The sequence below is a fragment of the Nuphar pumila genome, chromosome 5 (assembly GCF_984573655.1).
Source record: "Nuphar pumila chromosome 5, dmNupPumi1.hap1.1, whole genome shotgun sequence".
Lineage (NCBI taxonomy): Eukaryota > Viridiplantae > Streptophyta > Magnoliopsida > Nymphaeales > Nymphaeaceae > Nuphar > Nuphar pumila.
In genome coordinates, this window is record NC_143253.1 from 25290518 (window position 1) to 25314989 (window position 24472).

At 36.0% G+C, this 24472-nt stretch overlaps 1 protein-coding gene across 2 annotated transcripts in view; it reads left to right on the forward strand.

Annotated features, from left to right (window-relative positions):
* The window catches only part of LOC149837167 (signal peptidase complex subunit 3B-like), a 52186-nt gene that overhangs the window by 2042 nt on the left and 25672 nt on the right, over positions 1-24472 (forward strand). For both annotated transcript variants that reach the window (XM_090007264.1, XM_090007265.1), the window contains exon 2: positions 889-936. In XM_090007264.1, the coding sequence (XP_089863390.1) occupies positions 889-936 (48 nt within the window). The remainder of the gene's footprint in view (positions 1-888; positions 937-24472) is intronic.

Here is a 24472-nt window from a genome sequence, read left to right on the forward strand (position 1 = left end):
TCATGTACTTCTATAGTTTCTGTACAAGTTTCTTCCTCTCTTTGTCTTGAATCAACCTCTAAATTAGGGCTGTCAATTGGTCGGGTTTGTATCAGGTACCTGGCCCACCCAAAACCGGAATACCATGGAATGGGCATAAAAAATGCTGACCTGAATATTATTCAGTTTGACCTGAACCTGACCCGAGTAATATGCAGGTTAGGTTTGGGTTATGATTTTTATTAGATATCTGACCCAACCTGGCTTGACCCAAGTGTTTTATAATTTTTTTTCGCGAATATAAACTCTTTAAATTATCTGGATCCAGCTTTGGATTTCATTTCCTTGACCTGAAAAAATCTCGAACCTGAACATGAATCTAGCAAATAATTATTTGGGCAGGTTTGGGTACCCCCCGATAGGCCGCTTACCTGACCCATTGACAGCCTTACTCTAGATTGTGATGTGCTAAATTTATTTGAATTGAATTTATATCATAGTTACAAATATTGATATCAGCTATATCTCCGTGAGGCTATTTCTCGTGATATTATAGGTTTGGTGATAAATCTTGGGGCTTAAAAAATATAAAAAACAACAAAAATAAGTAAGAAAATATCATGTTTAGACAAAAAATACATAAATAAGAAACAAAAAAAAATATAAAAAAAAGAAGAAAAACATATTTAAAATGTAAAAAACAAATAAAAACAGTAAAACTAATTGATAATATCACGATATTATCGTGATAATATCACAATATTATCAATTTGGCGATATTTTCAAAATATCACAATATTTTACCTATATTATTGTTTGCTGAATTTACAGCGATAATAACACGATATTTTGGAAATATCATCGATATCTGTGACTATGATTTATATTAATTGTGTGTGCTACTTGCAGGTGTTGAACTTGAATTGGTTTCAGAAGCAACCAAATGGAAATGATGAGGTTATGTCTTGCAACCTTTCTTTGTCTTCAATTGTGTTGAATGTTGTTACTGTGTAATTTTTTTTATGAAATATTAGCATGTAGGTTTATGTATAAGTCATCAGTTTCATGTATGAAATATTATTTATGTGGTTATTCTTGTCTTTTTGCAATTTTAGTTTTTCCATTTTTTTAAAATTTTGGATGAAACAAGAGAGTTAACAACATGCTGATGTCGGAGGTCATTGGGTTTTGCGGTAATTGATTAACATTATCCCAAATATGAAAGCAGCTGATAGTTATTGAAGTTTATCTAAACACCATTTACAAGCCGGAGCTCTATCATATTTTGAGTAACTGAATCAGTCACCTGACCTTGTTGTATTAGTCATAACATTGCTGACTGCTGAGCCTTGCCTCACCCCTGACACACATCCACAGAAGCATGTTTGTAGATATGTGCATGAACCTCCATATTTTATGGAATTCAATCATGTCCATGTTGATTTAATAAAGCAACATTGACCACAACCATCATGTAGTCGATGTCCAATTATTATTTTATTTTAACTGATTACTTTATTTGTCTTTTTTCCTTCCATGAACATTTTATCCTGTTAATTTGTGTCAGCCTAGTTTGGTATTGTTCGAGTTAGTTTTATATTTACTATTTTGAGAACTTCTCCAGTGCATTTTTTTGTTCGCATTTTATAGAGTTTATTTTCTGTTATTTATGTATTCTTTTGACAAGTTCTATGGCTTCATCAGCTGTTATAAGGGTTGCTAGAATCTGAAGAAGTATAACTCCCAGAACTTGCTGATTTGATTAAATTTGTTTTTTCTACTGCTTTTTGGCCAAACTGCTGCTGGTCTAGAAATTTTTACAAAAGGGTGAAAACTGAAAATGAGAGGGACACATGAAGTCTATATACCAGGGTTGTAAGTATTGTATCGTTACTTGGAAAAATAATAATTTTTTAATATTTTTTTTAAAATGATAAAAAAACATGAAAATCAGAAAAAATAGCAAAGATTCTTAAAAAACCATAAGACATGAAACAATGATGAATTGCACAAAACACAACCGTAAAATCACATATGAAACATTTATGTTTCTATGAGCTGCGTAAGACATCATTAAACATCAACTATCTTACAAAAACAATGCAAAATATTAAATATCTTGCAATTAAGAACATGCCACAAGACTCATACTTTCATATTACAGAAACAAAAATAAAATAACCAAGTTTATGAATAACCAGTTTTTTAAAAAATTTACCCTTGTGAACACCCCAAAATTTTCAAAAAGACCTTTTTGCCCCTAATTCCATCTTCTGAGAAGGTCGAAGTGATTTCAAAACTAAATTTCAGTCTTTCTTCAGATTTTTGGATCGAATTCCACATTGATATATTCAAAATCAATTCCGGATCCGAATCCAGTACTTTAAATCCATATTTTCTCAAAATTCGGATCCAAACTCATTTTTGAAGAAATTTTCTCAAAATGGCTTGTAAATTCTCAGAAAAATTCCCTTTTGTAAATCTTTTTGCAAAAACACAAAAAAATAATTAGTTTTAACCTTTGTTTTCTCACAAACTTTAGGATTTTATTCTAAAAATACAAAAAATTGAAAAAAAAAAAAACCAAAGACCAAAAAAAAAAATTGGGAAAAATTACAAGAAAGCGAAGGATTCTTAAGCCTTTTTCCAAACAAAAAAACTCATTTCCCAACCATTTTTGCAAAAATTTCTTAAAAGGAGTCCTCTTATTGGAAAATGAGAAATTCTACAACGGAATCCTCCTGCGCCTTCTTCCCCTCCTCTTTCCACCCTCCATCTTCAAACCGCATGCTCTCTTTTCCACCATCAATCCTTAACAGATTTCACCCTCTCGAGCCTTCCATTCTTCCTTTAAGAAGAGGCCTCCAGACTTCGTAGATGGATCCGATCTTGATCTCTCCATAGCGCATCTGTTTACCTTTTCCCGTTTACACTCCCCTTTTCTTCACTTGAGTTCTGAAAGAAGGCTTGCAGTTGAAATCTCATTCGAACTACTTTCAAGCTCCAGAATATCTATAGAGCCACGATCAATTAATCCCTCAGCAAACCAGTAAGAGCTACTCCTCCCTTCTTTGCTTTTTGTTTCCCCTTTTTTTTTATTTATTTTTTTTTCTCTCTCTTTCTTCTTTTCTCCTTTCTTTTCTGTGGATTTCCTTAGTTTTTCATCATTCGGCATTTCGTTAAAAGCACTCTGGGTGGTAATTGATTTGCTGATAGCAAAACCAATCCACATATATGTGCGATATTCAATGGAACAGACAGGTTCCGACATTCCTTTTTTTTTCTTTCTTTCATTTTGTTGCTGTTTTTTTTTTTTTTTTCTCTTTGCTTTGAACATCGGCTGCATGATTAGATTCAAGCAGTTATTTATCATTTCCCGGAATCAGTAATATATTTTCAGTTTCCTTTAACTATTGCTGGCATCTGTTCTTTAATCATCATTTTCTATGTTCTGTTTATAACATTATAATCGTGTTGGTTTTGATTTTCATTATGTATCTTTGATTTTCGCAATTAAATTCCTGCATCTAATCTTCCATTCCATTTCCTTCCAGCGTATCATAGGTCATCCCCATTTTCTGGTTTTATGCATCCAATTCATTTCGATTTTGTTTATCTGTTGGCCTATGTTTCCGGTTATGTTTTTTTTTTTTTTTCCTTTTCTCTTTCATCTTAGTTGTCTGGAGGGATAACCATTTATATCCATTTTGATTTACCATGATTGGTCGATATTCATCTCTTATCGACTGCCTGTTAATTCCATTTCCCTTTTAGTCTGTGCTCCTTGCTTTTTTTTTTCCCCTTAAATTCCACATAGATACTTCTGTACATTGCATCAAAGCATGGATGTGCTTAGACGTGTTGATCCCTATGCGTTAAGCTTGGATTCTAAGGGAAGAACATGACTACCGGCTAAGGACCTTCAGAAGGCTTTCAAGGATTCGAGATTCGTCCATCTTGACACAGATAACTGCCGCTGGGATCAAGTGCATCCTCTGCACCATCCAGTATCGATAATTCATCTCAAACAGGGGATTCTATTTTATTTGTTGCAATTCTCTCAATGCACTATGATCGTTTTGTTTACCTGATTTTTTTTTCTCTTTTTCACAGTTTTATATTCTTCTCCTTGACTTCGGGTATGATCGTTGGCTTTGAGGATCATCTAGGACTATCATCCGATTCAGTATTTCTCTTGTATTTGCCTCAGCTTTCTAATTCTATTTTGATAATTGATTGACGTTTTAACTTTTAATTCTTATTTTGTTCTCTGGTTATTTGCCGTGATTAATTTCCTGTTTTTCCCCTTTGATCTATCTCCTAGCATTTGATTTTCTAGTTTTAATAAACATCAGATGACATTCGTTTACTGCATTTAGTTTGTATCTTCCCTATTCACGTTCTCCAGTTTCTGATATATGCTTTCATGTGGTGGTGTCCTGTATCATCATATTAAACAAGAATCTACATACCCATTAGGTGAGGTAAGAGTCAGCATCACCTTATGTGATAAGCTTGAATTAGAATATTTGAGATGGTTGCTGCGATCTGACTGTCAAGATTAACAAAATCCATTATAGTCTTTGGTCTTACTATCCCTTTTGAATGTTACGTCAGTTTTTCAGCATAGAAGCATTCAAATCATCCATAAACACCCCAGCAACACCATTATTAACTTGACAAGCTCTCCTAGAGACATCTCCACTGGTTGGGATAAAGCCCCTCAAAATCCGTAGAATGAACTTAGAGATCGTTATGGAAAAGTAGATTGGCTATATTATATTTATCCTCCTGTAAAATTCTAATATCCTGTTGTGCTGAATTCAAATGAGATTCACATTGGGTTCGGTTCTTTCACTCTGATTTAGTATAAAAAAAAAAAAAATAGTATAACTGCTGAAGGTGTAACCTTATATGTCTTGTGCCACATAGAATTTCCCTTCGATGGCCAACTCACGTTTTCAAGGGTATTGGCTCAAGGTATTATAGTTAAGGTTTTTAGTAAGATGGTCAACAAAGTCTTTCTCCAAGGTTCATAAATTGTTGGATGGTGTTCGGTAGGTCGATGCTGAAAGTGATAAAACATCATTTCCACTAACATTTTGTAAAAAGAAAAAGATGCTATCAGTTGATGTGAAGGCAACATCCTTCATTGCTGTGTGTTCATATTTTGCTTCCCTTCCCACACTATGGTGCTGTACACATTCCTTTTTTTAGTCTGGCGCAGAAGTTACATTACCTGTCATGGTAAAATTTTGGGCAACTTGGCTTGCGGGTTGCTGATAATAAAGGGTATCTATAAGCAACAGAAGGATCTCCAGAGAAGAGTGCAGCCAGACTCATCTGCTTATTTGTCGCTTGTAGTAGATGCCATTCTCAATAGTGAATACGTTGGGATTGGTTGCTTAGCATATTATATCTCTTATTTACTTGCACTACACCTATTGCACTCATCTGTGTATAATTCCAGCACATACCACTCTGCACTATCCACCTGCAACAGCACAAGCTCCACTCCATGAGTCACTGATCCATTTGCTAACGGGTGATTGCAAAGATTACCACCTGCTGGGATGCTTATTCTAGCTACCACATGTCCACCCATCAACAACAGTAAAATCCCTATTTGCTAGATGTATCTTCCAGCATGTGTACCTACAGTAGGTATGTTTATTGAGTCCATCACATAAACTCCACTAAAGGTGCTGTTACACTTGCCAACAACCATCTTCTACCCTGTATATAGCTGATGTACATCAATTACCCGCCCCTCGGATTTGCAGCAACACTTTGCTGCAAGATACATACACAACCACCTGTTGGAATCAAGCATATACTGTGGTACCACCACCTCACAGTATTCTTCCCCCACTGCCTTTAGATACTGCTACAGCCCTCACTTCACTCTTTGCCCCATAATCAGCTCTCACTACACTTCATTTCAATACCTTCACTCCATATACATCTGCCACTCACCTCACAGTATTCTTCCCCCACTGCCTTTAGATACTGCTACAGCCCTCACTTCACTCTTTGCCCCATAATCAGCTCTCACTACACTTCATTTCAATACCTTCACTCCATATACATCTGCCACTCACCTACTTTATATCAATATTATATATATATATATATATATAACACATTTGGTTATCCTTCCATACTTTAGATCATCCATGTCGTTTCATTAGGAGTTAAGCACAAGGTAGGTATATGAGTGTCCCATCGCTTAAATCCATGTGATATATGCCATTTCTCTTTTATTTTCCATACTAACCAAGTGTTTTGCAGGGAATATGTGGAAAATATCATTATTTAGAGTTGTAAATTCAATTTCGTGTATTGTAATAGCTAGATATTAACGAGAACTTTACATTTCTTGTTTTAGATAGAATGAATGAGCATTGTAAATATCATGAATTACTTGTTCTTCATGCATTTTTTTTTTATTTCTCAAAATCTCACATTGGTGAAACACGAATGGCACGTACATCATTTCATAAAAGGTAAGTTAATTCTAAGTTGATGATTTATACCAACGGCCATAGTCGGGGTGTAAACAAGACTTAGTATTCTTATCTTTTATGAAATAACACTGGATCCACACTGGATCCTCTTTCAAAAAATCATCATATTCTTCAAATATTTTACCTTTTATCAGAGTTTAACTTAGAATTAATTCAATATATATACCAATGGCCATAGTCAGGGTATATTGAGAGTTAATTCCATTCTAAACTCTATAAAAGCACAAAAATGTGTTTCATTCTTCACTAGAATTTTAATATAGATTACTATATAATACATTCAATGACCATAGTCAAGGATGTATTATATTTTCAATCTTATTTTAATTCATTTAAAGAATGAAATAGCTTTTCAAAGTCCAATCTCAAATTTATTCAAATTCATTCATCATGTAGGGTAAAATTGCATCATATTTTTCAAAATTATTTCAAAAACCCAAGTGATTTCGAACATCTTTTCTATTTTCCAAACCTATCTCAAATTTCAAAGTCCAATTTGACTTTGAAATTTCGAAATTATTTCATATTCAAACTTCAAATTTCCAAACTCAATATCAAAGTTCAATTCAACTTTGAAGTTTCTAAAGTCATCTTCTGATTCTAAACCCAGTTTTTTTTCTCTTCGAAGTTTTAAATCAAAGTTGAGATTGACTTTGAATCTCAAACCTTCTCAAGTTCAAATCTGGATCTTCAAAACCCCAGATCATCTTTAAAAGTCCTATTTTTGACTTCTCAAAACTCAAATCCAAAATCAAATCCTAGTCTCAAACTTGGATCCAGATTTCCAAGTATAAACTCCATTCTACTTTGGATCTCCAATTACAGATCCAAAATCCATTTAGGATCCAGATCCTCATTCCATTGGATCTCAGATTCAGATCCAAAATCCAACTCTTAGGATCCAGAATCCAATTCTACCATCGGATCTCAGATTCAGATCCAAATCCATTCTAGGATCCAGAACCCAATTCTATTTTGGATCTCAAACTTCAGATCCAATTCCATCTTAGGATCCAGAGTCCAACCCTATCCCGGATCTCAGATTTCAGATCCAAATACCTTCTTGGATTCCACGTCTTGAATCTAATTCCATTCAAAATTCCAAGTCCAAATTCCACTTTGAATTCCAATTCTCAAAGCCAGTCTCATTTTTTTCATTCAAACCAAAGTTCCTATTTCAGATCTTAAATCCAAAAATCAACTCAAAACTCTATTCAGAATCCAGAATTTGGATTCAGATTTCATCTTGAAATTCCAACTGTTCCAAGTCCCATTCCTCAATTCCTTTAGATCCCCCACATTTCCTTCTAACTTCAAAAACTTCAAAGTTAGAATTCAATTCCATTCCAAAGTTCAAACTTCCAAATTCAAAGTCCATTTATGACTTTGAAATTTTCTTTCCTTCAGTTTTAAGATCATTTCTCTCAAAGATCCAAATTCATTTTCCTAAGCTCTGATTATTCTAAAAACTTAGAACTTCAAATCTTAAGTTCTAAGTTAGAAAACATTTCTTCACTTTATCTGATTCACTTGGAAATTCTTCAAAATATTTTCAAAAAGAGCATACATCTTTGCATTTGCACAAGCATGATTCATTGTGCATTTTAGACTTAGGATAAATACTTAGATAAATTCATTGCAAAGCAAAAAGGCATAAAATTCGACCCTTGGTTCGATTACCCCTGGTAAAGGCGCCAGGAACGGTCGAACCTCGTACCGACGAGCGGATCCCGTCTCCCAGTTTTCCCGCAAATATTTCAAAACGGAGGCGAGTTATTTCAAATATTTTCAAAATTAAGGTCAAGTGAGACCCGCAAAAGAGTTCCTCTTCTCTTCTCTTCTTTCTTTTCTCTTCTCTCTTTCTTTCCGTTCTTTTATCTTTTCTCCCTTCAAAAAGGAGGAAAATAAGAGGTTGGAAGGGAAAAGAGAAGGAAGAGAGAGAATATTACGAGAGGAAAAATTTTGCGATGATCACAGATTTGGCGACCGTGATGGGACTCGTCTTCGTCTGGTCGAATTTAATGCCTTTTTTTCTTTGCTTTGATATTATCTAAGTCTTTATTCTTCATATGTCAGCTTCATTTCCATGCAAACCTTAGGAGCCTAGACTCTGTCCTAAGCTGACATCATGGCATATAAGATCTAAGTATGGTTTGGTAGGACCATATTGAGGAGATTATTCCATGCTCACATTAGACTTAGGTTTTAAATACAACTCTCCTCAATTCTAGGGATTGAATGTAAAAACAATGTATGCAAGTGTATGCTTCTCTTCATTTTAATCTCTATCTCTTTAGGACTTGCATTAGAGCCATCTGATTTCTTGCATGTTGAGCATATTTTGAAAACCTCCTTACCTATATTGTCCCGGTCTTCACGTTGCTGGGCTGTCTCACTGAACCATAGTTTGGGAGAGAGCCTCACAACTGGACCACTTATTTGGGTTCGCGCCCCCCTATCACGTACCTAAGGGCCATAGTCCGAGGTATATCGGTAGGTGCTCAAGGATGTTGGGAAGCCATTACCTTAGAACCGAAGGAATATTTCTATGCCACGTACTTCGAGCTTCGGCTTGAGTATATCGGCGTGTCTTGATTGGAATCAGATGATTTGAACCCTAGAGTTAGGATTAAGGTCCTACAAGCCATTTCAAAAATTGCATTTAGAGTCAGCCTCTAGGGATTGCTGTTTGTACATCCTTGTTTGTATATTTATGATTGTATGATATTTTATATTCCCTATATTTTCCAAAACCCTGGGTATATATTATTCAAGATTTCCTCCTTGTTTTAAAACCCAGGTGTATTTTCCTTTTCTTCTCTTAAATTTCTTCTAATTCTTTTGATCCTGCCTGCAATTCTTCAAAAAATTTCTTTTCTATATTCCATTCACTACCTTCATTTACAATAAAACATCTTTTTGTCAGGATATGTCCGTTTCAAAATTTATCTTTATTCACATTTTACTTGTCTATCCTTTTCCAGAAAAACAAATGCGGTTGTCGCAAATTTTGGTGACAACCCAATCCCTCGTAATGGGATGTTTTCATTTTATGATTTCCTCCTTTATTAAAATTTCTTCCTGGATCCTCTCTAAAAAGACCCATTTATGCTCTACAGAGAGTATCAGCGTTATCAGTTGAGACGGGCAAAGCTCAGGAGATTACACTGCTCTAACATCCCAGTTATAAGCAGAAAGAGTAAGGAATGGATTCTCAAAAGTTTGTCAAAAGAGGGGTTCAGGACAGCAAAAGTGAGATCGATCCTGCGATATATCAATTATTCAAAAAGATGATGGTGGAGATATTATCTGAACAAGCTGAAGCCAATTGCGGAAAAGCTCCCGAAGAAGGAAAGACACCTGTCGCCTTCCCTCTGACTGAACACAGCCACATCAGTGCAGGAAACTCTAAAGCCAGCAGGATCATCCATCAAGGCAACCAGGGCAGCTACTTGGGAGAACACAAAAGCCAGATTGGGAAATATTGTGAAAACCATAATAGACCTCTTAAATACAGTCCTCAGCAGAAAGGCAAGAAGCAGGAAGAACCAAAGCGCAAGGATTGGAGCAAGGATCGAGATTTCACTCCTTTAGATCAACCGCTCGACACAATCCTCGAATATATGATGGCCAACGGATTACTCAGGCTCCCAAAAGCCGCCAACCCTTCCACAGTCATGGGAAAATATATAGACCAGTTCTGCAGATACCATCAAGTAACAGGGCATGACACTGGGCATTGCTTCATCTTCAAGAATATCGTTCAGGATTGCCTCGATAAGAATCTCTTTGTCAAAAACGAAGGAGAAAAGCATCCAGATCTCCTGAACATGCAAGCTCAGTCCAGCTACCAGGCAAGGGTCAGTGTTCAGCAGAAGTCAAACAAGCCGAAGAAAGCAAAGCATGAAGGCTGGGGTTATGATCGTCAGTTTACCCCTCTAGGTCAGCCGATTGAAGAAGTTCTCCGATATCTGCTCGAGAAAGAAATGATCAAGCTCCCAAAGCAGGATGATCCCTCTGTCACCAAGGGGAAATAGAAAGATCGCTTCTGCAAGTTTCATCGAGCAATGGAGCATGACACGGAGCGCTGCTTCGTCCTCAAAAACATTGTGCAGGATTACATTGATAAAGAGCTTCTGGTACCAGAGGAAGGAGAAAAGCAGCCTGCAGTTTCAGCCGGACCTTTTTCAGACCAACCAGAGAATTGAGAATGTCAAGAATTTTTCGCTTTCATCCCTTTCTGTCAGTCGCTTTGTAGGGGCAAGTCAGCCAAGTTTTTGTGACTTCTTTCTAGTTAAAATACTTGTAAATATTCAGTTCTGTCATCAACTTTTGCTTATCAATGAAATGTCGATTTTCTTTATATCTTTGATATTCAATACTTTCTTCCTTTTGCTATATTGGGGCATTTAAATTTCTTTTTCAAAATTTGGGACAATCCTGACATCATTCATGAGAGAAATGATATTACCTATGAGGGTCTTTCAAAAATCATGAAAATTTTAGTTCATATATTTTATTACAATCTCATTCAAAGATCAACCCTTGTGTTGATCATATTTTCAAAAATTGACTTTGAATCATTACATTCAAAGATCAACCCTTGTGTTGATCATATTTTCTAAAAATTGGTTTCAAATCATTACATTCAAAGATCAACCCTTGTGTTGATCATATTTTCTAAAATTTAATTTCGAACCATTACATTCAAAGATCAACCCTTGCGTTGATCATATTTTCTGAAAATTGATTTCAAATTATTGCATTTAAAAGATCAACCCTTGCGTTGATCATATTTTCCAAAAATTGACTTTGAATCATTACATTCAAAGATCAATCCTTGTGTTGATCATATTTTCTAAAAAATTGGTTTCAAACCATTGCATTCAAAGATCAACCCCTGTGTTGATCATATTTTCTAAATCATTGCATTCCAATATCAACCCTCGGGTTGATCATATTTTCTACAAATTGATTTTCAAATCATTGCTTCAAAAGATTAACCCTCATGATGATCTTTCATGAATGATCCCCTTTCAAAAGATCAGCTCTCGCGGAAAATCTTTCTTTCCAAAGACGATTTCTCTCATATTCTTCTCTCATTTTAAAAGATCCCACATGCAGGCAGGATTAAATTCTTTTCTCAAACTTCTATCAACCTTTTGTTTATCCATTTTTATCAGTTTTATCAATTTTTTATTATTATTTATCCATTTTATTAATTCTCCTTGATTCTTATTTTAAAAAATTACCCTTTCAGGTTAAGGGATAAACCTGATGCCTCTTTCCCATGAGGTATTTCTTTTCCTTCTTTTTATTTTCTTTCTCCTCCCCTTCAGGTTAAGGGATAAACCTGAAACCTCATCCTACGAGGTCCTTCTTTCTTCAGGAGAAGGGATAATCCTAAAAACCTCTCATAGGAGCAACAATGCTACCTGTGAGAATTCTTTCCATAAAATTTCCTTGATTCTTCTCTTTTGTCAAATATTCCCATCAATTTCTATCTCTTCACATTTGTTCTTTTAAATTTTATTTCCTCTCCAATCAAGATAAGGGGGCAATCAGATCATTCAGTCCCCTAAATGGTCATTCTCAATCCCAGGTCCGGTCCTCGCATTGGCAAATTTCCAAAAACTCAATCTCTTGTCAAAAACCCGAGTTTTCACTCGGGCTTCTCCCTTTATTCTTTCGTTCGAAGTTCTGAGTTCCGACCAGGACTTCCTTTTGAATCCAATCCTCGCATTGGAAATCCTTCATCCCTTTGGAAATCCGAGTTCCAGCTCGGGTTCTCCTTCTGTTATTTTCAGTCGAAGTTCTGAGTTCCGACCAGGACTTCCTTCTGAATCCAATCCTCGCATTGGAAATCCTTCATTCCTTTGGAAATCCGAGTTCCAGCTCGGGTTTTTCTTCTATTATTTTCAGTCGAAGTTCCGAGTTCCGACTCGGACTTCCTTTTGAATCCAATCCTCGCATTGGAAATCCTTCATCCCTTTGGAAATCCGAGTTCCAGCTCGGGTTCTCCTTCTATTATTTTCAGTCGAAGTTCTGAGTTCCGACCAGGACTTCCTTCTGAATCCAATCCTCGCATTGGAAATCCTTCATTCCTTTGGAAATCCGAGTTCCAGCTCGGGTTTTTCTTCTATTATTTTCAGTCGAAGTTCTGAGTTCCGACCAGGACTTCCTTTTGAATCCAATCCTCGCATTGGAAATTCATCATTTCTTCTACCCCTTCAGGTTAAGGGATAAACCTGATGCCTCCTGCTAACGAGATATTTCCTTCCTTCCTTCCCCCGTTCAGGATAAGGAGATAAAATCCTGAATCATCTCCTAAAAACTCATTTTGAAAATCTAGCTCATCTTTACAACCCAGTCCTCGCACTAGGGTATTTCCCAAAATCTTCAAACATATATTGAGCTCATTTGGAGGACTCGGTCCTCGCACCAATAACTTTCTACATTTCAATATTTTGATCAAAATTCTTTCTTCTACCAAAATTCAAGTTCTGATTTAAAATCTCCCAAAAGCTGATGTATTTCAAACGTCCCAGTTTTTTACTGGTCAGGTATTTCAAACGTCCCAGTTTTTACTGGTCAGGTATTTCAAACGTCCCAGTTTTTTACTGGTCAGGTATTTCAAACGTCCCAGTTTTTACTGGTCAGGCATTTTCGCAAAAGATCCAACAACTTGTTGGTCATATATTTCAAACGTTCCAGCTTCCCGCTGGTCAGGTATTTCAAACGTCCCAGCTTTTGCTGGTCAGGTATTTCAAAAGATCCAACACTCGTTGGACATGTATCTCAAACGTTCCAGCTTCTTGCTGGTCAGGTATTTCAAACGTTCCAGCTTTTTGCTGGTCAGGTATTTCTAAAAGATCCAACACTCGTTGGTCATATATTTCAAAAGTTCCAGCTTCTCGCTGGTCAGGTATTTAAAACGTCCCGGCTTTTGCTGGTCAGGTATTTCAAAAGGTCCAACACTCGTTGGGCCTATATTTCAAACGTTCCAGCTTCTTGCTGGTCAGGTATTTCAAACGTTCCAGCTTTTGCTGGTCAGATCCAACACTCGTTGGTTACGCATTTCAAACGTTCCAGCTTCCCGCTGGTCAGGTATTTCAAACGTCCCAGCTTTTGCTGGTCAGGTATTTCAAAAGATCCAACACTCGTTGGACATGTATCTCAAACGTTCCAGCTTCTTGCTGGTCAGGTATTTCAAACGTTCCAGCTTTTTGCTGGTCAGGTATTTCTAAAAGATCCAACACTCGTTGGTCATATATTTCAAAAGTTCCAGCTTCTCGCTGGTCAGGTATTTAAAACGTCCCGGCTTTTGCTGGTCAGGTATTTTAAAAGGTCCAACACTCGTTGGGCCTATATTTCAAACGTTCCAGCTTCTTGCTGGTCAGGTATTTCAAACGTTCCAGCTTTTGCTGGTCAGATCCAACACTCGTTGGTTACGCATTTCAAACATTCCAGCTTCTCGCTGGTCAGGTATTTCAAACGTTCCAGCTTTTGCTGGTCAGGTATTTCAAAAGATCCAACACTCGTTGGGTGTGTATTTCAAAATGTTACAGCTTCTCGCTGGTCAGGTATTTCAAACGTTCCAGCTTTCACTGGTCAGGTATTTCCAAAAAAGATCCAACACTCGTTGGTTATGTATTTCAAACGTTCCAGCTTTTTCGCTGGTCAGGTATTTCAAACGTTCTAGCTTTTCGCTGGTCACGCATTTCAAACGTTTCAGCTTTGCTGGTCATGTATTCCCAAAAAAGAACTCAGCTTTTGGTCGTGTATTTTCAAAAGACCCAGCTCTCGCTGGTCATATATTTCAAAAAGTCCCAGCTCACAATTTTCGAGCTCCCAAATCAACCTATTTTCCATAAATCAAACCTTCAGGGTGCGATTCCTCCATTCTCTCATTTCCAAACCTTCGAGTTTCAATCTCTCAAATATGTCATTTCCTAATCTTCAAATCTCTCAAGATTATCAATTCTCCAACCTCTGGGTACAATATTTTCAAAAATTCACCATTTTCTCAACCCTCGGGTTATAATCTCCCAATTTCGATCATTCTCAACCTTTTTATTAAAACCCAGTTTTTCATAACCATTCGTGTATTTCCCAAAAGGCCCAACACTCGTTGGTCATGTATTTCCAAAATGTTCCAGCATTATTGTTGGTCATGTATTTTAAACGTTCCAGTTTTACTGGTCAGGTATTTCAAAAGGTTCCAGCTTCTCGCTGGTCGCGTATTTCAAAGGTTCCAGCTTTCGCTGGACAGGTATTTCAAAAAGATCTCAACAGCTATTTGTCATGTATTCCAAAAGGTTCCAACTTTTGCTGGTCATGTATCCCGAAAAGGTTCCAGCTTCCGCTGGTCACGTATTTCCAAGGTTCCAGCTTTCGCTGGTCATGTATTTCAAAAGTCCCGGCTTTTTGCTGGTCATGTATTTCCAAAATCGAAGATATAACTTAAGGTCTCATCAAAATCTATATTGAGTGATTATTTCACAAAAGAATTCGTGAAAACGTTGCCAATTTGCTAAAAGCATTTGTTGATTCTAAAAATCTGACTACACAAAAAAAGAATTTCCTCAGATTACCTCTAGTATTTCTTTCCAAAAAGGTGAAACTTTTTGCGAAAAGAGGTAAAATTCAGACCTTTTCCTGTTGATCAACTAAAAGGATGTAAGAAATGTCCTCGATATGATTAATGAGAGAAATCTTCAATGATATTGAAAAACCAGAAGCGAATTGATATTGACCTTGGTTATGGCGCATGTTTTAAAATAAACTTTCTGGCAATTAGGCAGTGGAGATATCTGGAGCTATAAAAAGAATCCACTCAACCCATATCCTCTCATTTCGTTTAAAAGTTGCAATCAAATATCCGCAAAAGGGATCTCTCAATTGTCGTCAAGATGAAGGCGAATTAAACGAGTGGACCCCCGGGGCCAAAGAAGATTCGAAACATCTCCAAGATGACGGAGTTTGTGACGGATCCTTCCAGGGAAAGTTTAGATCACCGTCAAGATGAAGGCGAGTGTGATGAACCTACCGACAAACCCTAAAAGATATTTGATTTCTGCTATCATCTAAAACCTTTTGAGCCAGTATCATCAATAGAATCCCTGAGATAAAAGAAGGATCGGAGCATCTCCAAGATGAAGGAGTTTGTGACGTACCCTTCCCTGAAAAAAGAGAGAAAAGTCAGGACATCCAAATGAAGGATGATGTGAAAAATCGAGAAAGCCCAATGACTCAAAAGAGTGCAAAAAGATCATCGTGGGAAAACACCCAGATATCAAACTGCCGAAGCTGCCAGAAGTCATCTTTTCTCATGCAAAATTCTTTTATCAATATCTCTTCATTTCCTGCTTTTATGAAATTAAGAATATTTCTTTTATTCTCATATCAGGGAAATGGATAGCATCCTTGAAGAAAATCATCAGCGCTAATCTTTTGAATTTGACTCTTAAAGCCGAGGAGTTAACCTCATTGGAGGGGATACTCTAGGTAAAAGAGGGAATATCTTTGCACATACATGCACATTTAGAAACATTTGAATCTACTATGATTTTATCTTATTGGCAGAATTTTCTAGCTATTCCAAAAATAAAATAAACATTCAATATCCATTTTGATGCAACTTAGCGTTGTCTATATCTTCCAGAAGAGTTGCCTCATTCAGTTGAAGTATCTCTTCCTGTCCCATCGCGGTTTCTTCAGTCAAGGATTCCGTATGGCGTTGACCCACTCAGGATAAGGGTAAAGCCTGAACCATTTGCGAAAGATTCATTTACTTCAAAAGTTGTTTCAGTCTCAGCAATGAGACACGCAATTTCTTCCCCTTTTCGAAGCTTTAGGGACTCTATATTTCCTCCTTTCGCAAAAACCCCTCTCGGATTTGTTCGTCCAAAATTCCGAAGGTCCCATCGTGGTTTCTCCATTTTGAGAAATCCGTATGGTAGATTTCTTATTTAGGTTAAGAGTTAACCCGGAACCTCGCTTCGCGAGGTATCTTCCTTGCAGGTTTGGGTTAAACACGAGTCTCGTTCCAACAAGATTCCTCGTTTGAACGAGATGATTTCTTCCAGTCCCATCATGGCTCCTCCCATCAAGAAATCCATGCTTTGTATATCCATCGAGGATAGAATCCCGCTTGAGCTTCATTTCACAAGGCCTTTTCCAAAATGTCCCATCAAGGTACTCATGTATTCCTTTCCTCATTTCCAAATTCATTTTTGATATATCTTCGTCCCATCCAGGTTAAGGGCTAAACCTGAATCATTCCACAGAGAGTATCTTGTCTCACCCATGAGACCGGATCAAAATTTTCATTTCCCACCATTTCAGAATTTCCATCTAAAGTCCCATCACGATTTCCTCATTCTCTACTCAATCATATCATCTCAAGGATTTCGTCTCCCCAAAACCATGCAGGATAAGGTTTGAAGCCTGAAAAGCCATATTTTCAAAATTAATTTTTCCACACCCAGTTTAGACCTGCTGACTGGGGCATTTTTCAAAATTTGGAGTGTTGTCTTTGCCACTAAGCTCGGCTTTCAACCGGCTTAGTAGCAAAGAGGGGCATCTGTGAACACCCCAAAATTTTCAAAAAGACCTTTTTGCCCCTAATTCCATCTTCTGAGAAGGTCGAAGTGATTTCAAAACTAAATTTCAGTCTTTCTTCAGATTTTTGGATCGAATTCCACATTGATATATTCAAAATCAATTACGGATCCGAATCCAGTACTTTAAATCCATATTTTCTCAAAATTCGGATCCAAACTCATTTTTGAAGAAATTTTCTCAAAATGGCTTGTAAATTCTCAGAAAAATTCCCTTTTGTAAATCTTTTTGCAAAAACACAAAAAAATAATTAGTTTTAACCTTTGTTTTCTCACAAACTTTAGGATTTTATTCTAAAAATACAAAAAATTGAAAAAAAAAAAAAACCAAAGACCAAAAAAAAAAATTGGGAAAAATTACAAGAAAGCGAAGGATTCTTAAGCCTTTTTCCAAAAAAAAAAACTCATTTCCCAACCATTTTTGCAAAAATTTCTTAAAAGGAGTCCTCTTATTGGAAAATGAGAAATTCTACAACGGAATCCTCCTGCGCCTTCTTCCCCTCCTCTTTCCACCCTCCATCTTCAAACCGCATGCTCTCTTTTCCACCATCAATCCTTAACAAATTTCACCCTCTCGAGCCTTCCATTCTTCCTTTAAGAAGAGGCCTCCAGACTTCGTAGATGGATCCGATCTTGATCTCTCCATAGCGCATCTGTTTACCTTTTCCCGTTTACACTCCCCTTTTCTTCACTTGAGTTCTGAAGAAGGCTTGCAGTTGAAATCTCATTCGAACTACTTTCAAGCTCCAGAATATCTATAGAGCCACGATCAATTAATCCCTCAGCAAACCAGTAAGAGCTACTCCTCCCTTCTTTGCTTTTTGTTTCCCCTTTTTTTTTATTTTTTTTTTTTTCTCTCTCTTTCTTCTTTTCTCCTTTCTTTTCTGTGGATTTCCTTAGTTTTTTATCATTCGGCATTTCGTTAAAAGCACTCTGGGTGGTAATTGATTTGCTGATAGCAAAACCAATCCACATATATGTGCGATATTCAATGGAACAGACAGGTTCCGACATTCCTTTTTTTTTCTTTCTTTCATTTTGTTGCTGGTTTTTTTTTTTTTTCTCTTTGCTTTGAACATCGGCTGCATGATTAGATTCAAGCAGTTATTTATCATTTCCCGGAATCAGTAATATATTTTCAGTTTCCTTTAACTATTGCTGGCATCTGTTCTTTAATCATCATTTTCTATGTTCTGTTTATAACATTATAATCGTGTTGGTTTTGATTTTCATTATGTATCTTTGATTTTCGCAATTAAATTCCTGCATCTAATCTTCCATTCCATTTCCTTCCAGCGTATCATAGGTCATCCCCATTTTCTGGTTTTATGCATCCAATTCATTTCGATTTTGTTTATCTGTTGGCCTATGTTTCCGGTTATGTTTTTTTTTTTTTTTCCTTTTCTCTTTCATCTTAGTTGTCTGGAGGGATAACCATTTATATCCATTTTGATTTACCATGATTGGTCGATATTCATCTCTTATCGACTGCCTGTTAATTCCATTTCCCTTTTAGTCTGTGCTCCTTGCTTTTTTTTTTCCCCTTAAATTCCACATAGATACTTCTGTACATTGCATCAAAGCATGGATGTGCTTAGACGTGTTGATCCCTATGCGTTAAGCTTGGATTCTAAGGGAAGAACATGACTACCGGCTAAGGACCTTCAGAAGGCTTTCAAGGATTCGAGATTCGTCCATCTTGACACAGATAACTGCCGCTGGGATCAAGTGCATCCTCTGCACCATCCAGTATCGATAATTCATCTCAAACAGGGGATTCTATTTTATTTGTTGCAATTCTCTCAATGCACTATGATCGTTTTGTTTACCTGATTTTTTTTTTCTCTTTTTCACAGTTTTATATTCTTCTCCTTGACTTCGGGTATGATCGTTGGCTTTGAGGATCATCTAGGACTATCATCCGATTCAGTATTTCTCTTGTATTTGCCTCAGCTTTCTAATTCTATTTTGATAATTGATTGACGTTTTAACTTTTAATTCTTATTTTGTTCTCTGGTTATTTGCCGTGATTAATTTCCTGTTTTTCCCCTTTGATCTATCTCCTAGCATTTGATTTTCTAGTTTTAATAAACATCAGATGACATTCGTTTACTGCATTTAGTTTGTATCTTCCCTATTCACGTTCTCCAGTTTCTGATATATGCTTTCATGTGGTGGTGTCCTGTATCATCATATTAAACAAGAATCTACATACCCATTAGGTGAGGTAAGAGTCAGCATCACCTTATGTGATAAGCTTGAATTAGAATATTTGAGATGGTTGCTGCGATCTGACTGTCAAGATTAACAAAATCCATTATAGTCTTTGGTCTTACTATCCCTTTTGAATGTTACGTCAGTTTTTCAGCATAGAAGCATTCAAATCATCCATAAACACCCCAGCAACACCATTATTAACTTGACAAGCTCTCCTAGAGACATCTCCACTGGTTGGGATAAAGCCCCTCAAAATCCGTAGAATGAACTTAGAGATCGTTATGGAAAAGTAGATTGGCTATATTATATTTATCCTCCTGTAAAATTCTAATATCCTGTTGTGCTGAATTCAAATGAGATTCACATTGGGTTCGGTTCTTTCACTCTGATTTAGTATAAAAAAAAAAAAATAGTATAACTGCTGAAGGTGTAACCTTATATGTCTTGTGCCACATAGAATTTCCCTTCGATGGCCAACTCACGTTTTCAAGGGTATTGGCTCAAGGTATTATAGTTAAGGTTTTTAGTAAGATGGTCAACAAAGTCTTTCTCCAAGGTTCATAAATTGTTGGATGGTGTTCGGTAGGTCGATGCTGAAAGTGATAAAACATCATTTCCACTAACATTTTGTAAAAAGAAAAAGATGCTATCAGTTGATGTGAAGGCAACATCCTTCATTGCTGTGTGTTCATATTTTGCTTCCCTTCCCACACTATGGTGCTGTACACATTCCTTTTTTTAGTCTGGCGCAGAAGTTACATTACCTGTCATGGTAAAATTTTGGGCAACTTGGCTTGCGGGTTGCTGATAATAAAGGGTATCTATAAGCAACAGAAGGATCTCCAGAGAAGAGTGCAGCCAGACTCATCTGCTTATTTGTCGCTTGTAGTAGATGCCATTCTCAATAGTGAATACGTTGGGATTGGTTGCTTAGCATATTATATCTCTTATTTACTTGCACTACACCTATTGCACTCATCTGTGTATAATTCCAGCACATACCACTCTGCACTATCCACCTGCAACAGCACAAGCTCCACTCCATGAGTCACTGATCCATTTGCTAACGGGTGATTGCAAAGATTACCACCTGCTGGGATGCTTATTCTAGCTACCACATGTCCACCCATCAACAACAGTAAAATCCCTATTTGCTAGATGTATCTTCCAGCATGTGTACCTACAGTAGGTATGTTTATTGAGTCCATCACATAAACTCCACTAAAGGTGCTGTTACACTTGCCAACAACCATCTTCTACCCTGTATATAGCTGATGTACATCAATTACCCGCCCCTCGGATTTGCAGCAACACTTTGCTGCAAGATACATACACAACCACCTGTTGGAATCAAGCATATACTGTGGTACCACCACCTCACAGTATTCTTCCCCCACTGCCTTTAGATACTGCTACAGCCCTCACTTCACTCTTTGCCCCATAATCAGCTCTCACTACACTTCATTTCAATACCTTCACTCCATATACATCTGCCACTCACCTACTTTATATCAATATTATATATATATATATATATATATATATATATATATATATATATATATATATATATATATAACACATTTGGTTATCCTTCCATACTTTAGATCATCCATGTCGTTTCATTAGGAGTTAAGCACAAGGTAGGTATATGAGTGTCCCATCGCTTAAATCCATGTGATATATGCCATTTCTCTTTTATTTTCCATACTAACCAAGTGTTTTGCAGGGAATATGTGGAAAATATCATTATTTAGAGTTGTAAATTCAATTTCGTGTATTGTAATAGCTAGATATTAACGAGAACTTTACATTTCTTGTTTTAGATAGAATGAATGAGCATTGTAAATATCATGAATTACTTGTTCTTCATGCATTTTTTTTTTATTTCTCAAAATCTCACATTGGTGAAACACGAATGGCACGTACATCATTTCATAAAAGGTAAGTTAATTCTAAGTTGATGATTTATACCAACGGCCATAGTCGGGGTGTAAACAAGACTTAGTATTCTTATCTTTTATGAAATAACACTGGATCCACACTGGATCCTCTTTCAAAAAATCATCATATTCTTCAAATATTTTACCTTTTATCAGAGTTTAACTTAGAATTAATTCAATATATATACCAATGGCCATAGTCAGGGTATATTGAGAGTTAATTCCATTCTAAACTCTATAAAAGCACAAAAATGTGTTTCATTCTTCACTAGAATTTTAATATAGATTACTATATAATACATTCAATGACCATAGTCAAGGATGTATTATATTTTCAATCTTATTTTAATTCATTTAAAGAATGAAATAGCTTTTCAAAGTCCAATCTCAAATTTATTCAAATTCATTCATCATGTAGGGTAAAATTGCATCATATTTTTCAAAATTATTTCAAAAACCCAAGTGATTTCGAACATCTTTTCTATTTTCCAAACCTATCTCAAATTTCAAAGTCCAATTTGACTTTGAAATTTCGAAATTATTTCATATTCAAACTTCAAATTTCCAAACTCAAAATTCAAAACTCAATATCAAAGTTCAATTCAACTTTGAAGTTTCTAAAGTCATCTTCTGATTCTAAACCCAGTTTTTTTTCTCTTCGAAGTTTTAAATCAAAGTTGAGATTGACTTTGAATCTCAAACCTTCTCAAGTTCAAATCTGGATCTTCAAAACCCCAGATCATCTTTAAAAGTCCTATTTTTGACTTCTCAAAACTCAAATCCAAAATCAAATCCTAGTCTCAAACTTGGATCCAGATTTCCAAGTATAAACTCCATTCTACTTTGGATCTCCAATTACAGATCCAAAATCCATTTAGGATCCAGATCCTCATTCCATTGGATCTCAGATTCAGATCCAAAATCCAACTCTTAGGATCCAGAATCCAATTCTACCATCGGATCTCAGATTCAGATCCAAATCCATTCTAGGATCCAGAACCCAATTCTATTTTGGATCTCAAACTTCAGATCCAATTCCATCTTAGGATCCAGAGTCCAACCCTATCCCGGATCTCAGATTTCAGATCCAAATACCTTCTTGGATTCCACGTCTTGAATCTAATTCCATTCAAAATTCCAAGTCCAAATTCCACTTTGAATTCCAATTCTCAAAGCCAGTCTCATTTTTTTCATTCAAACCAAAGTTCCTATTTCAGATCTTAAATCCAAAAATCAACTCAAAACTCTATTCAGAATCCAGAATTTGGATTCAGATTTCATCTTGAAATTCCAACTGTTCCAAGTCCCATTCCTCAATTCCTTTAGATCCCCCACATTTCCTTCTAACTTCAAAAACTTCAAAGTTAGAATTCAATTCCATTCCAAAGTTCAAACTTCCAAATTCAAAGTCCATTTATGACTTTGAAATTTTCTTTCCTTCAGTTTTAAGATCATTTCTCTCAAAGATCCAAATTCATTTTCCTAAGCTCTGATTATTCTAAAAACTTAGAACTTCAAATCTTAAGTTCTAAGTTAGAAAACATTTCTTCACTTTATCTGATTCACTTGGAAATTCTTCAAAATATTTTCAAAAAGAGCATACATCTTTGCATTTGCACAAGCATGATTCATTGTGCATTTTAGACTTAGGATAAATACTTAGATAAATTCATTGCAAAGCAAAAAGGCATAAAATTCGACCCTTGGTTCGATTACCCCTGGTAAAGGCGCCAGGAACGGTCGAACCTCGTACCGACGAGCGGATCCCGTCTCCCAGTTTTCCCGCAAATATTTCAAAACGGAGGCGAGTTATTTCAAATATTTTCAAAATTAAGGTCAAGTGAGACCCGCAAAAGAGTTCCTCTTCTCTTCTCTTCTTTCTTTTCTCTTCTCTCTTTCTTTCCGTTCTTTTATCTTTTCTCCCTTCAAAAAGGAGGAAAATAAGAGGTTGGAAGGGAAAAGAGAAGGAAGAGAGAGAATATTACGAGAGGAAAAATTTTGCGATGATCACAACCCTCCATCATCATCATCATCATTATCTTCTTCTTCGATATTGACATCGTCTCCAATGTAAGTGGGCTCTTTATCATCTACCTCCTCGGCTCCTTCCACGTTGATCCATTGAATGCCCTCTTCATTCAAAATGTCTGCCTCTTCTTGAACCTACGCATCCAAAAACTAACGAGATCCAATGACTCTTTGTACTTCTTTGATGATAACTTTTCTAGTTGCCTAAAAAGATGACATAAAAAAATTAAAATTAGTTCAGTTTTTGTATGATATAAAAACTTTAAATAAACACATTAAAATGACAAATAAACTTTATAAATTTATATACCTTTGCCTCAATCGTAAGTTGTAGCGAACGTGGACGAGGTCACTGAATTTTTTGTGCTCCAATCTATTTTTTTGTTTTATATGTATTTGCTTAAAGATGTTTCAGTTTCTCTCACATTCACTTGCACCACGTTTGACTAAGAATGCTCATAGCAGAAGCTCTCAAATTTGAAACATTACTTCTAAACCTGGTCCACCACATGTTTGAAAAAAAAGAATATGAGAAATCAATAAGATAATAATATATACAATCATACAAAACGTCATAACTAAATAACAATATGAGATTAAAAATGAAATAGACAAAATAAATTACTTGGACGCATCGTGACACAATTTCACACTACTGCAGGTCTCCCAATATCATACAATGCATTATCATAAATTTTTATTTTTTTATGAATTTGATCTTAAACGTTATAATCAGGGTTCAACCTTTCAATGCAATATCAAAGTTCATTGTTGACTTTCCTGTTCATTTTAAACGTAGAGGAGTGTCTAAATGCAAGATTTAAATCATATGCTGCAACATGAAGAGGTTGATGAAGTTTATCACTAATGATCTATTTTGCCTTATCCATGGCTTCATAGAGATAACCCATAGCTAATCTGTCCTTACTGTTAACCAATCAAAGTACCTTCACCAAGGGTATAGTTAGTCTCAACAACTTCACACATGAATCTAATAATTTACTTCTAAATACAATATCTACAATTTTTCTTGGCTTTCTTCTTTGTGCATGGGGATATGCATTCCACTCATCTGATAAATTTTTTTAATGCAATTCTATTATTTACTAGACTTTGTATTGCCAAAAAATTCTTAGCAAATCTAGTAACTGCACTA